This window comes from Bipolaris oryzae, assembly GCF_000523455.1.
Source record: "Bipolaris oryzae ATCC 44560 unplaced genomic scaffold scaffold_78, whole genome shotgun sequence".
NCBI lineage: Eukaryota > Fungi > Ascomycota > Dothideomycetes > Pleosporales > Pleosporaceae > Bipolaris > Bipolaris oryzae.
Window position 1 is genome coordinate 35,145 of NW_006911354.1, and position 14,053 is coordinate 49,197.

The window sequence follows — 14,053 nt, forward strand, 5'->3', positions numbered from 1 at the left end:
AACGACGGAACCGACTGGATTTGTGAAGATTAAGGCGACGGGGAGGGAGGGGGGGGGGGAAAAACTTGTTAGTTGCATAGTGTAAGTTTGCGTAGTCTTCTCTCTCTCTGTCTGTCTCTCTATGTATGCCTGGTATTCGCGAGTTAGATGCCGCCTTCTATTCTCGTAACAAACCCCTAGTTTCTATACCTTGCTTGGAAAAAAAAACATCCCCCCTCCCCCCCAACCCCCAAATTCTACGTTATAGTATTAAATTGGAAACTCCCTTCTCAAAACAACCATGTCAAACTCCCCCTTACACCCCCACACCCCCTTCCCCTCCCTCCTCCGCCGGACTTCTTCCCAGCCGCGGCGCCGCCAGTATGCGCCGTTGAGGTCGTCGGCGACGAGGAGCCAGAGCGTCACCTTGCCCTCCTCCTTCTCCTCCAGCTTCCGCCGAGCACACAAATAACCCCCCAGAAACTCTACCAGCCGACTCGCAAGTCCCCTGCCCACATATCCCTCAGCCACACACACCGTTTTAACCTCCCACCCGCTTTCCGTACAGGAACCCTCGCGGTGCCAACCGCCCTTCCAGGGTATGGCTGCTGCACAAGCTACTATTTCTCTCTCCCCTTCTTCTTCCTCCTCCTCCTCCTCTCCCCCATCGTCTTTCTCCCTGGACTCTTCCGCTTTGGTTTTGGCGCGAGAAGAATACAAGACGGCAATCACACTTCCTTCATCCCCTACCATCTTACACAGCTCGTCTGCCGAGTCAAAGCGTGGGATCGAAGTGTTCCAGTTGGCATTTGAAGATGCGGAGCGGTAGAAGGCGGAGTTTATGAGGGACGTTAGGGCGGTGGAGAGGTGGGGGGTGGATTTTATGGTTGGGGAGGTGTAGAGGGTTGGTTGGAGGAGGAGGGAGAGGGAGGGCGTGGTTGGTGATGATGCCATTATGGTTTGATTGAGGAGAGGATGTTCGGAGGGTTTTGTAGTATGAGTCATCGAAGAGGGTTTTTTTCTTGTTCTAGATAGAGAAATGTCATTATTTGATTATTGAAAGGGCGTGATTGACAAGATACGCACCTTCCTATTTTGAATTGGTCATACTGTTCTCTTTCTCTTGTTTTGCGTTTTACCAGAGAGTTCACAGTGAAGAAAGCGGCGCCATTCTGCACCCACAACTCATGACCTTCGAGCAAGATAATATGACTTTCATTACTACATAAAAAAAACATGCTTTTGAGCGAAGGAGCGAGACGGGTCACTTGGTATAGAACAGGAAGAAACGAAAAAAGAAGAAAACTAAACAGAACAAATGCCCACCAATGGTACCCCATATGAAGAGAAAGATCAAAGAGCCAGCCTAGATTGATACAAACGAGGGAAATCATTGTGACAACAACCGGTGCTGGTGGCCAGTCCCCATGGAAGGCGTTTCGTAGACATAAAACTCCGGATGAGAGATGAGAGTTTGGGCAGGAAGGAAGATAACATTGCACTAGTGGCATAACACATATTCGTAGAACAGGGCATGCGCTGCATGCGTCGTCATCACCAAGTCTGCCAGCTTGGTCGATGGTGGCTTGGAGCCCGTGATGGAAGTGGCGTAGGAGCCCTCTGAAATGTCGGGTTTTCTACTGCCGGCACTGGAAGTACCGGACTCTTAGGAGGTTCCGCGACAATGGGAGAAACAGGGTGTGCTGTCAAAGGCTCATGAGAAACAGATGCTGGTGATGTGGGGAGCGGTGGGATAGCACTGGGAGCGGCGTTGTCAAAGCTCCTTGGCGAGTATACGCTTGATGTACCGGAATTGCGTGTGGTGTAAAGACCAAGTTCAATATCGTCGTAGTAGTGATCGACGATGTTATCGTTGGTCATAGATGAAACAGGTCTTCCAGCAGGGCTTTCAGGCACGCTGCTTGCTGGAGAGTGATGAACCTGCATGTCTTTTCGGACAAACACCCCACCGTGAGAGTCCACCGTCATACCGGCATGAGAGTCAAGGTATCCTCTTGTACTACGCATCCCGCTTTCGTTTCCGGTCTCCAGTACAGAGCTTATCTTGCTCCATAAGCTAGACTTGCTTGGCTTCGATGAGCCGTTTGGACTAGCACGGTCTTTGGAGTCGGCCGGCGTCTTGGTTCGTGATCTTGATGTGAGCTTCTCCTGGAAGAAATGCTTGAAGAAGACCTTGAGAGCTGGGGCATTGGCGCACAAGCAACCAATGTGTAGCTCGAGGAGAGAGGTGAGGAAAAGGTCGTACGTGGCCCATGTGATATCGTAAGTGTTGTAAAAGGCGTGCCAGCTGTAGTAGGCACGTAGCGCACCCAGCGCAACGACTCCGTAACCCATGGCAAAGATGCCGAACAATGCCAATTTCTGTCGCAGGGGGATCTGGAGGTTCCAGTACAGGAATGTAGGTAGGATAGCAGTGAGAAGATCTTGCGTTGCCGAGATGATACTGGCAGCGAGGACGTCGGCACCTTCATCAAAGCAATGGAACTCATACCCTTGCAGTTTTTTGATTGGGTTGAACTGCTCCCAAAATGCCTCTACCGGTTGGCAGCCGACAATAGGAGCAATCGTCAAAGCGATGCTGTAGGCAGCGATGAATACAATCGCAATCCAGGTGGTCCAGAAAAACCCCCGTGATACCACACGAGATGACAGTCGGCGGTAGAACAAGAGGATAGACACCTTGACCAGCCCAGTGGCGACGCAAAAGATAGTCTCGGTCGCCAAGACGTATTTTCTGGCAATGACCACGCGCTGTGGGTCGGTATAAGCGTCCAAATCCCAGACGTGTCTGTCAAAAGCCTGCTTGGTCGCTAACATGTGTTAGATGTATTTTTTTCCCAACAGGAATATCCAACTTACCAAGGGGATACAGAGCTGTCAAAGCAATTGTAGGTGGCTATAACAGTCAGCATAGGAGAGTGATTGGGTTAATGGAACTGACTATAGATGCCAGCATCAGCCAATCGTCCGCTCCTGCACTCTTCTGGTGGTATATCCTGACCCATAGCCTGATGAGACACAAGCACACACTGAGTGGTCCTAGGACATAGGCCAGTATGATGATGGCGTCTGATCGCAGCTCTGGGTTCTCATAGTTGGGGGCTGGCCAGCTCTGTGAGACCTCCAGAGGAGGGTAAAGTCCACCAGGCATTATGAAAAGAAAGAAAAGATGCTCTGCTATGCTTGAGATGTTTGAGGTGTAACAAAGGTCAGTGACGTTTTTTTTTAGTGAAGGCATGCCTCCCATATGTGCCTGGTGGCTCTCGCAAGCCAAGACGTTCTGAGTAAGTAAGGGACGGGGCGTCGTAACAGCTTGACTAGGGCTTTGGAAAAGTGGATGGAGTACAAAAAAAGAAAATAAAGGGCCCAACCAATGCATAGGACCATTGAGTTAACCACCATGGTAGTATCCCGCATGACCCGTACTCGAGAGAATTGCCAGCTTTGGAGGCACTTGCATCCACTAGCCCGCAACGCGGAGATCCCATGTAAGCTACACGTCGCTCAGGGCTCGGGTTCGCATGGGGATTTCTACTTAGTCGACAGGGGCATGTCATTCGTCGCCGACCTCTGACATGTCCGTTTTGACGGATGTGCTTAACGTGCCGAAGAGATTTCTCGTCCGATTGATCGGTGAAAAAACAAGGACAACAGTGGAGATGAACGGGCGTGATTTTCTTCATTTGTCGAAGTTGCTGACGCATTATTACTTTTTACACAGTAGATTTCCACCGTGGTTTGGGTAAAAGGATGTAGGTTCTCAACCCGCAAAGGCACTGAAATAGCCTCTGCCATCTACATGTTTCTCTCCCCATGAGGGTTTTGAGTCAGTGCGCCATGTTTGAGAGTTTTCCAATCTGGAAAGACCCATTGAGCGTCAGGATTTGGAAGCCGGCAGCGGCGCAAGCGGGGCTGATATGGATCCAAAAGGCGGAAATCGGACGCTCCCGCCAGTGTGGTCCTGGTCGACGATTTGCCCGAGGTAGTGCCAAGCGCTGAATGAAATCAATTGTTGCTCGAACCATTGCGGGCGTGTGGGCTGCCCAGACCGGAAACGTCACTGCACCGTTCGCGGGACATACATATACCAGATCTATTATCCCCGGCTGCCGGTCTATATGTATGCACCTGCATCCAGATCGGGGACCCCTAAAGGACAGATGCTACAGTGACAGCTCTTGGCCCACAAAATGTGACTCTTTAGGCAGAGTGGCGGAAATGAGCGGGCTGGAATGCATGTATGATTATGCACTGCAGAGAGGTACGAATCCGATTGATGCAATCTGCGCAGCAATTGCCACGAAAGGAATTCTTTTACCGGGTTTGCAAACCTGAAGCAAGAAAAAGTAAAGAGAAGCTGCCGTTAATTACGTCTAGACGTCCAGGCGTCCCGGCGTTCGTTGTGACAGGGGCCTAACTGCAGTGGGCTTGACAAGCGAGCGGCGTGGGTTGGGAAAGTGGGGGGAGGGTGGGAGGCGAAGTCAAAGTGACGGCTGTGTTGCAAAGGATGTTTCGAATGTTTAGTAGTATTAAAGTCATGCGATTGTTGACGTGGTTGGTTTGTTGTCTGGTCTGGATATCTGTACTCTGCCAAACAGAGTGTGCTCATGGTGATGCAGGTTGAGATGTGCTGGTGGACGGTTCGTCTTGAGAGTACATTATTGCCATCGGAAGAAGCCGCGCGTTACATGCCGCTCATACATGGGTGACTGAACTTTTTTTCTTCTTCACAGTCTGGAGTATAGAAGGAGGTTAGAGTCTGGGATATTCACATATACGTGAGACGCCTCAGAGGGCCGGATGGCTAGCATTCCAGCGGAAGAGGCAGAATACGCGTCGACTGGCCAGCATTCTGACATATACAACATGACTTATGACGTTTCGATGGCAGCCATCAAAGCAAGCCTTGGAATCGTCGGGTCAGGTGTGGCTCTTGGTGCTGCAGGAACTTTTGCAAAGGGTATGGGCTTGCTCGTTCATGTTTGCTTTTGCTGAAACATGCCGGAGCGCCGTTGACTAGCGTGCATCTGACAGCGGCCTACCGACATGAACTGGGCAAATGCGCCAAAGCGACGGATGTAGCTATCCGCTGCTAGAACCGTTTATGGGGCAAAATACATGTATCCTTTTGGTATAGAAGCGTTGCTGGCCCTAGCACATGTCGCAGGTTCGCAGTGAATTGAAACCACGAGACTTTGCTCTGCCGTATAAGAGGCGGCGGCGAGACTCCGCTCTGGCTATGATGCCAACGGGCAGTACACCTAGTATGTGTAGCGTCGCATCACAAGCCGGAGGTGACGACTGCTGTACGATGGCAATGCATCTCGCCCCATCTGCTCACACTGAAGGATTCGATCGATATCGGTGGCTGCCGTGCAGCGCGGGGGCGAACGGCAACCTTTCCGGCGTGGACCGAGTGCCAAAAGTACAGTCTTGCGAGGCACAAAAGAAAAAGGACTACATATAAGAGCATGTAGTATTGTTAACAGGCTGCGGACCTCGGTGACAGGTTTCGTTTTCGCCTGAGCGGATAAAAAGGGGCAGTGGATGTGGAGAAGGCGTTAGTGACCCCGTTGCTCTTCTAACACATTGCCAGAACTGCCCGTAGTAATAGTCCCGGTCGTGCAGGCATCATGGTAGCACAGTGGGAAAAGAACATGTTTTCAACATGCGTGGGCAGCCGTGTACTCTACTTGATGCGGTGGGGGTGTGTGATGCACCTTTGTGCGGGATGCTGTTGAACGATGGGTAGGTCGGCGACTACATAGTCCAGGCTGCTTGGGGCCTTATTACAGTACTAAGACTAGGTGTAGGTAGTACAGTAGGTATGTGATATGTATGTGCCTAGCTTGGCCGAGTGAATGTAGAATAAAATAAGAAGGGCTGTGAGTGCATGGTCTGTGCAGCGTTGTTATTAATGACGGGTGGGGCGTTGTGATTGGGCCATGTTGCACAAGGGGTGTTCCGAGGACCTGTGGATCTGTTCGGCGGTTGTTAGAAGGCTCGTGTACTCAATACTTGTGTACACGCACTTACATGCATGCAAAAGAGAAGACGGAATGCTTCGTAATCTCTCCCCCGACTGCAAGCCGAATCAACGATAGGCGCAGATGCACAGTGACGGCAGCGCCTTTGGTGTTGAGGGGCTTACCAAGCATGTTGGTGGAGTGACGTATGTGCCCGGCAAAGATTTGTTCCCGTTGCGCCCGTTCTGCCCACCAAAAAACTTCGGCCGCGCCTCACCGCCTGCGCTCGGTCAGCCACTTATCGCTTACTCAGCCACACTTCCATACCCGAACCCAAACTTTTTCTGCTCGTTTTGGTGGTGACACAGCAATGGTCATGGCTAGATCGACGGCACTGTCGGGCCCAGAGCGACATGCTCGAGTATATGGAGCACCTCTTTTTCCAATGGCCGGCTGCAATAATAGGGCCGTCAAGTTGCGACACCAGCCATGCCCAACTCCCGGATATACGACGAGACTAATAAACAGCCCTCCCGTCGCGTACTAGTAGGCAAGATCCACCAGCTCCACTACGATCGCCCGACGTCAGGCTCGAACTTTCGGCATTGAGTGGCTAGCCTCGGGCTGCCCAAGATTGTTTTCTTTCTCGCATTCGACCACCACGAAAAACTGCTACCAGACTTGGACCAGAGACAAGTGTGCCACCACCATGCAGGAGGAAGACTACAAGGTTCTGCGCAACGAGGCCAATGCGAACCCAAAAGTCTATTCAACATGGGATCCCAATCGCCAGTTTCGCGAGCAGTACCACCAGCGCCATATGCACGATCAGACTCTTGCTGAGCGTGAACGCAACATCGCAGCCCATGAGCGTGGAGAGCGCAGAGCGAGCGAATCGCCAGTCCCACGCGAGGAAGAAGCAACGCCCGTGAGAGAGGAAGTCGAGGAAGTCGCATCGCCTCTGTCACGCCACAGCACATCCTCTACCTCGACTACGAGTTCTGCAAGCTCAGCCTCGACACACAGCGCCCGTCTCGAGGAAATCCGAACCGCACATTCGACGCCTGCACGCGACCGCCGACCGACTGTCAACTCGCAAACCTCGAGCGCAAACTACCTCACCCTGCACCCCACCGAACGTCATCCTGAAGCAATCCGCCGCATAGAAACACATCGCAGCCAGCATGCCGGCACCGTTGGAGCCTCGCCGTCCGATTCACGTCTGTCCAGAACCCTAACACGACGCCGTACCGAGAAGCCTCTGCCTAACCTTGGAGCTGGCAAGCCGTTTCCTCCGCCTCTGCCCGACAGGGAAGAATATGTTGTCGAGTTTGATGGCGTAGATGACCCACTACACCCGCAAAATTGGCCTATGAAGAAGAAGCTAGGAATCGGTGCTATGCTGGCTTTTGATGCGCTCGCTGCGACCATGGGCTCCAGCATCTTTTCAGCTGCAACAATTCCCGTCTCTCGCCAGTTTGGTGTAGCAAACGTTGTAGGCACGCTGGGCACGAGTTTGTTCGTCTTTGGATATGCCTTTGGACCTTTGGTGTGTACATGTCCACGCCACCCAACCAAAGACATAATGTACTGACAAGCTGCAGATGTGGGCACCCTTCTCCGAGCTCTATGGCCGAAAACCCCCTCTCATCATCGCCGCCCTTGGATTCGCCATCTTCAGCATCGCTGTCGCCGTAGCCAAAGATCTCCAAACCATTATGATTTCCCGTTTTTTCGCTGGTCTCTTTGGATCATCACCATTAGCCATTGTCGCAGCTGTCTTCGCCGACATGTTTGACAACCGGCTCCGTGGTCTAGCTGTCGCCGTCTTTTCTGCCACGGTTTTCATGGGACCTTTGCTTGCCCCTTTTATCGGTGGCTTCATCACGGAAAGCTACCTTGGATGGAGGTGGACCGAATACGTTTCCAGTTTCATGGGATTCCTGGCGTTTGGGTTACTATTGTTCTTCATGGAAGAGACGTATCCACCCGTAGTGCTTATCAACAAGGCAAGCGAGCTCCGACGTCGAACAAAGAACTGGGGTATACACGCAAAGCAAGAGGAAATTGAGGTTGACTTTAAGGAGCTGATTATTAAGAACGTCAGCAGGCCCATGCGTATCTTGTTCACAGAGCCCATCGTCTTACTCATTACCATTTACATGAGCTTTATTTGTAAGTCCAAGAATTGTGTTTCTTCGCTTCAGGACGGCATGCTAATTCTACCAGATGGCCTACTATACCTCTTCCTGACTGCCTATGCTTTCGTCTTCCAACGTGTGTATGGATGGAGTGCCGGCATCGGCGGTCTCGCCTACTTTGGTCTGGTTGCTGGTGAAGTCATAGCTTTCATCGTTGTCGTATGTGACAACCCACGATACGCCAAGAAGCTGGCGGCAAACAACAATATTCCAGTCCCAGAGTGGCGTTTACCAATTGCCATGGTTGGCGGTGTTCTCTTTTCTGGTACGTGGTTGTCTAACAAGATTTCGGTTGGCCCCTGCTAACGCACAACAGCTGGTCTATTCTGGTTTGGCTGGTCGGGTTACACTGGAAATGTCCACTGGATTGTTCCTGTTCTCTCTGGTCTCTTTACTGGATTTGGAATCTTTTCTATTTTCCTCTCTTTGCTCAACTACATTGTGGATGCTTATCTCATGTTCGCCGCTTCCGCCATTGCCGCAAACACGTTCATGCGCTCCATTTTTGGAGGCGTATTTCCTCTTTTCGCTACATTCATGTTTGAGGGCATGGGAATTGAGTGGGCAAGCACATTGCTTGGATGTGTAGCCGCTGTATTGGTACCTATGCCTGTATTCTTTTACGTGTACGGGAAGAAGATCCGAGGCAAGAGAAAGTTTGCACCGGCGCCGGATATCGTGCAGGACAAGAAGAGAGACGAGGAGAGCAAAGGATCGGAAGCGGCTGAGAGTGGAGAGATGACAGAAAGGGAGAGTCTGAATGGCGAAAACGGGGGACTGCACCAGGAGAAGAGCAAGGAACAGTAAAGGTGTTTAAAAGCGTCAACCTTTCTCTTCTTGTACATCGAGTAAAACATTAGAACTTTAATTCAAGCGGCATTTTGCCCGAAGCTCCATATCTCATGCGCCTCGATGGAGATGGATGTAGTGCCAGAGTGCACGACAGCATCGTTTTCAGTAAGCCGGGCCTGTGGCAAAGGAAGGTTAGCCGAGGTGCGGTCTAGTCTTGGAATAGAGATCGGACCGTATGAGAACGAGTCCCCGGACGACAGTCCTCCAGGTCTGCCCCACAACACCTACCCGTGACGCAGACATACCCAGCATTGGGGATCGTGGGGCAAGTATGGTCTGTCGTATTCGTTGGAAATGGTATTTCTTCCGGATTTCAGAAAAATGTATATAAGCCTTGCACGTCAACCGCATATCTCGGCACTTAACACCCCTCCCACAGGCACCTCACTTGGAATAGCCCTAATTCTCACCTAAGCCTTACACCATATCAATACCGCCAACATGTCCATGTTAGTGGAAGAATGTCAAACGCCACGCGCTGGCTTTCCCAAGCCGGTGCCTGATACTCCTTACAATGTGCTGGAACAATTCAGCATGAAGGGCAAGACCATTGTCGTCAATGGAGCAGCCGAGGGCATTGGCGGTGCCGTCGCAGATGCCATGGCCGAAGCGGGAGGCAACGTAGCCCTGTGGTACAATTCCAACAGCAAAGCCGTTGAGCGCGCGGAGAACCTAGCAAAAGAGCACGGAGTCAAGACAAAAGCGTACAGCGTCGACCAGACCGATGCCGCCGCCGTAGAAAAAGCCGTCAAGCAAGTTGTCGAGGACTTTGGCCGCATCGACTGCTTCGTCGCAAACGCAGGCACAGGAGATAGCAAGCCGCTGCTCGACCAAACACTAGAGTCCTACCACAACCTCATGCGTGTCAACGTCGACGGACCAGTCTACTGCGCCAAGTACGCAGGCGAGGTATTCAAGAAGCAGGGATTCGGCAACTTGATCCTCACATCGAGTATTTCGGCCCACATTGTCAATGTACCCGTTGACCAGCCAATTTACAACGGCACAAAAGCTTTCGTATCGCATCTGGGCAAGTCGCTGGCACGCGAGTGGAGGGAGTTTGCACGGGTAAATATTGTTAGCCCGGGATTCTTCGACACAAAGATGGGTGCGGGTCCGCTGGTTATCAACGAAGGACTGCGCATGATTCCTCTTGGACGACAGGGCAATGTCAAGGAGATCAAGGGACTGTTTTTGTATCTGGCGAGTGATGCGTCGAGTTATATGACGGGAAGCGATTGTATTATTGATGGTGGATACGTACTACCATAAGCCCAAGGCATACGAAACGAAGACTTAGAGATGAATTTATGAGTTTATGAGTTGAAGTTTTGGTATTTGGTACATGGCCCTTAATGAAACCCACGTGGCAACAGTGGTTTCTGACAGGGTTAGGGATACAGTGTATACGCTTTGGTATCTACTTCGACACTCAGTGAATGTAGTGAAGACATATAACGTCCAAAATGCGACAAACGTGCTCCTTGAACGCTACTCTCGGATAGTATTCACTATTACCGTTTGGACGATAGTCCATAGGATTCCCCAGGCCATACACCCACGTACCGACGCCGACGCGAAGCCAGACCTCCCCTCCGAAGCTATTCACGCTGACGTTCTTGAGGCAGTGCGGAGTTAACCTAACCTCTTTGCCCCGCCAGGCGAGGTATGAGAGCGAACAATCCAAAGAATCGTGGTGTCCTTGGCCACGGTGCTAGAGCCTATTTCGTGCTTGAAGACGAGGGTTTTGCCGACGACTAAGTGTTGGATGTTGGAGAAGAGGGACGGAACTAGGGAGTAGGCCTTTGTGTTCGCTTTAGCTAAAACCTCTCGAGATGCTGCTTCCATGTCGAAAAACCTCAGTGCTACAGCAGTCAACATAGCATAACTGCGATCCTCCAGATTGACAGTTACTACTTTGGCTGTCGATAGAACGAAGTGATCCAATGAGTTGGCCCGCTTCTCACTGAATAGTACGGATTTAATATCCACAATAAAGCTGGTAGAAACCAACATCTTCGCCACTCACCAGGAGACATGCCCATTTTACCGTGAAAGCACGGTCATCTCGACACTTGATCACTGCGAGTTCATCTACCACCGGCGTTTGTCCAGCCGCAAAAGTTTCTCGCTCACCTCTGCTTGTCAGTGGCTTCTCAGGGGTATATGTATCTTCGCTCGCTCCACTGTTCTTATCCTTTCCCTACTCACAATTGGGGGCTGATAGTCCCAAAGAAGCTCCTGATCAAGCTGAAAAGTATCTTTTCAAGAGAAAAGATTCCAGCTATCTGGTCCAGACGCAACTCGCGCAGTCAGCTCCCTTTTATAACACACTATCGACTACACTTCACGTCCTGTCAAGTGACAGCAAAGGACCGACACGTATCAACATGGCGTAGGTACCCCCCGCCCCTTGTTGTAGTTTTAGTATTGATTCCTTCGTGTTTCCGTTGTTGTGGTAGTTGATGCTGTTTTGATATCGTTCGTTCAACCTTGTTGTTGTTGTTATTGTTTTTATATTCTTTTTTGTATGAAATGGGAGCTCTGGTAAGCATGAAGTGAACCCTATTGACAAGGGAAGACGAACTCGCTCTGCCTCGACTCCTCGCTCTACCTCAACTCCTCGCCGCGGCTCTACGGTCGGCATCCAGAAGCGTTCATTCAGGAGAAGCACAACACGCCAAGCTTCCACCGCGGGTACGGAGACGTCCGAGCCAACTGAGGCTCGCAAACGTGAAGGTGCAAAATCCTTCCGTTTCCTGGATCTCCCTGGAGGTAGGTACTACTGATTATAACGGCGAAAGCAATCTAAGCTAACCAGTAACAGAGATCCGGAACAGAATCTACGAGTACATGTGTGTCGAGGAGACACAACTTGTACTTGTTCACCGGCCACGCATCGCCTCTCTACGTCCTCGTACCCGGCTTGACCGAAGCCGCACCCTCCCCTCAGACATCACTGCCCAGGAGTATGACGAGAGACTGTCAAGCGATAGCAGCATCACCAATGGCCCCGAAACCGAGATTATTCCTCGAGAGACCAGCCGTCCATTCTGGGGTTTGACGCAGGCGAGCCGGCAGCTCAGGTGGGAGTTTCGCCCTCTCTACTTTATCAACCAGGAGATCGGCGTTGACCTAACCAACATACCCGGTTATGTCAACGCCTTCTATGCCTCTGCCACGAGAGAGCTTGCCACAATCGGTCCTTCAGGCGAACGGGACTCGACCCTGTCTTTCGTCGGCAATATCACGGTCGCAGTTCGCGATACGGCCATCAAAGAAGAACGTGGCCCTAGGGGCATCGAAGTGCTACCTCTGCTTGAGATTTTGATGAACGGTTTCTCACTGCAGGTGGGATTCGGTCGCTTTGTGACGAGTCGGTACTCCACGGGTGGCTACCAATGGCAGAGCGATGTAGAGATAAAGGATCTGTAAGTCGCATACACTATGCAACCTAACCAGGCCTTTGCAAGTAACATATGTGCTAACTGTATTACAGCTACCGCCTCCTTGGCCATCAAATCCGAAGGGATTACTCTTACACCGAGACGAACGAGCGCTGGGAAGAGATCCTGCGCTGCAGGTCTCTTGCTTCAGTGCGTGTCCATCGCGTTCCGATGACAATATATGTCGCAGCACCAGGATGGGTCATCCCTCCAAAACTCCTCGCCATTTCCATTCCTATACTCCCCGCAAATGGCGTCTACCCGCCCAATGTCCAGATATTCCGTGTACCAGTGGTATCAAGGCCGTACATACACCTCATCTTCCGGAGGGAGAAGGCCGAAGCCTGGATGACAGATTTCGAGTCTGTCATCCCTAATAATTGGCTGGCCCAGCACGGCTTTGACAACATGGAACATTTCGAGGTCAAGGTGGGGGTTGAAGAGTAGGAGCAGGGGCCGGGTTTCTCGCGCCGCAGATTCTTTGCGTCCTGGATTCCGTCATGCACGCACTGCACATGAATGGCAAGTACGAAAAGGGGGGTTTCTTTCATTTGGGCGCAATTTTCTGGGTGTACTCTTGGTCATTGAGACACCCCTGTGACGGGGAGTGTTGTTCCGACTGGCAAAGGGGATGGGCATTCAGAAGGAGGTGTACATGACATATTGACAGCAGGTGAAGGATGATTATCTGGTGGTCTAGTGAGTGGAGGGTCATGATTCGGTGACGTACTCAATGATGGAGGTACGGTTCAACGGCATATCAGGTGAGGGGGAAATGGTTCGGTGATATAGGCCGTGAAGGAGGGGTGATTCAGTGGCATGCAGTCGACGGCAGATATCGCAACATCGAACTCATCGCTGGTTTGCTCTTCGGGTGTCTACCGAGAATCGACACTTGCATTCGGAACACCAGTCCTGCTGCACCAACAAATACACACATACATACATACATCTGATACCCGTGTGCCCATTAAAACGTCTTGCCTTGCCGCTGTGCCGATAGACGAAGAATATTTTGCTTTTAGAAACCAAATGAGCAGATGACAAGGAGCACTCGGCCGCGCTGCAGTCCCCGTTGTGCGGCATTGCCCAATGAAGTCGTTGTTTTGCTGAGCGGAATGTGCTTCAGAAAAAGAAACTATGACGCACACACCAATGCAGCCAGCGGTTGTCACTAAAAACAAAAACCATGAGTGCTGGCAAGAAATGGTCGTGGAATCCTGTCGATATCTGCATAGCATATTAACGGTAATGGCCCAGGGCCTTGTCGTGAAGACGCCAGGCACGTGCTCTCTCGTCATTCCCCGCTCGCATCTCCACTCTACCCTGGAAGCCGAAACTCTTGCAACCGTCATCGCCACCGACGCGTACGCGAACTTCTCAAACAACAGGCCAGCATGGCGTAGCCACACAGATGCAAATTCATTTCTACGGCTAGGGCCGTTCGTGCGCCCCTGAACCTCGCGTTTCCAATGTGCAACCCGTCCCCCTGCATTCGCGCCATGAGACGGCGACTGTCGAATGGATGGACAACAGCTGTATCTGCATCAATTGGCGTCGAGGAGGTGGCAAAGCCTCGCGCAACGCG

At 51.5% G+C, this 14,053-nt stretch overlaps 4 protein-coding genes across 4 annotated transcripts; 3 read left to right on the plus strand and 1 right to left on the minus strand.

Annotated features, from left to right (window-relative positions):
- Positions 1-249: 249 nt before the first annotated feature.
- COCMIDRAFT_5880 (uncharacterized protein) lies at positions 250-933 on the minus strand (the record flags this gene model as incomplete). Its single annotated transcript, XM_007690428.1, has 1 exon — positions 250-933. The coding sequence occupies one exon, from the start codon at positions 931-933 to the stop codon at positions 250-252; it is 684 nt and encodes a 227-aa protein (XP_007688618.1).
- A 5,742-nt stretch (positions 934-6,675) lies between these two features.
- On the plus strand, positions 6,676-8,974 carry COCMIDRAFT_97113 (uncharacterized protein; the record flags this gene model as incomplete). Its single annotated transcript, XM_007690456.1, has 4 exons — positions 6,676-7,515; positions 7,571-8,141; positions 8,196-8,432; positions 8,484-8,974. 4 exons carry the CDS (start codon positions 6,676-6,678, stop codon positions 8,972-8,974), a joined length of 2,139 nt encoding a protein of 712 aa, XP_007688646.1.
- A 486-nt stretch (positions 8,975-9,460) lies between these two features.
- COCMIDRAFT_97193 (uncharacterized protein) lies at positions 9,461-10,291 on the plus strand (the record flags this gene model as incomplete). The annotated part of the gene is made up of 1 exon (XM_007690457.1): positions 9,461-10,291. The coding sequence occupies one exon, from the start codon at positions 9,461-9,463 to the stop codon at positions 10,289-10,291; it is 831 nt and encodes a 276-aa protein (XP_007688647.1).
- A 1,118-nt stretch (positions 10,292-11,409) lies between these two features.
- COCMIDRAFT_26898 (uncharacterized protein) lies at positions 11,410-12,912 on the plus strand (the record flags this gene model as incomplete). Its single annotated transcript, XM_007690435.1, has 4 exons — positions 11,410-11,414; positions 11,562-11,794; positions 11,847-12,450; positions 12,519-12,912. 4 exons carry the CDS (start codon positions 11,410-11,412, stop codon positions 12,910-12,912), a joined length of 1,236 nt encoding a protein of 411 aa, XP_007688625.1.
- Between the last annotated feature and the right edge of the window lie 1,141 nt (positions 12,913-14,053).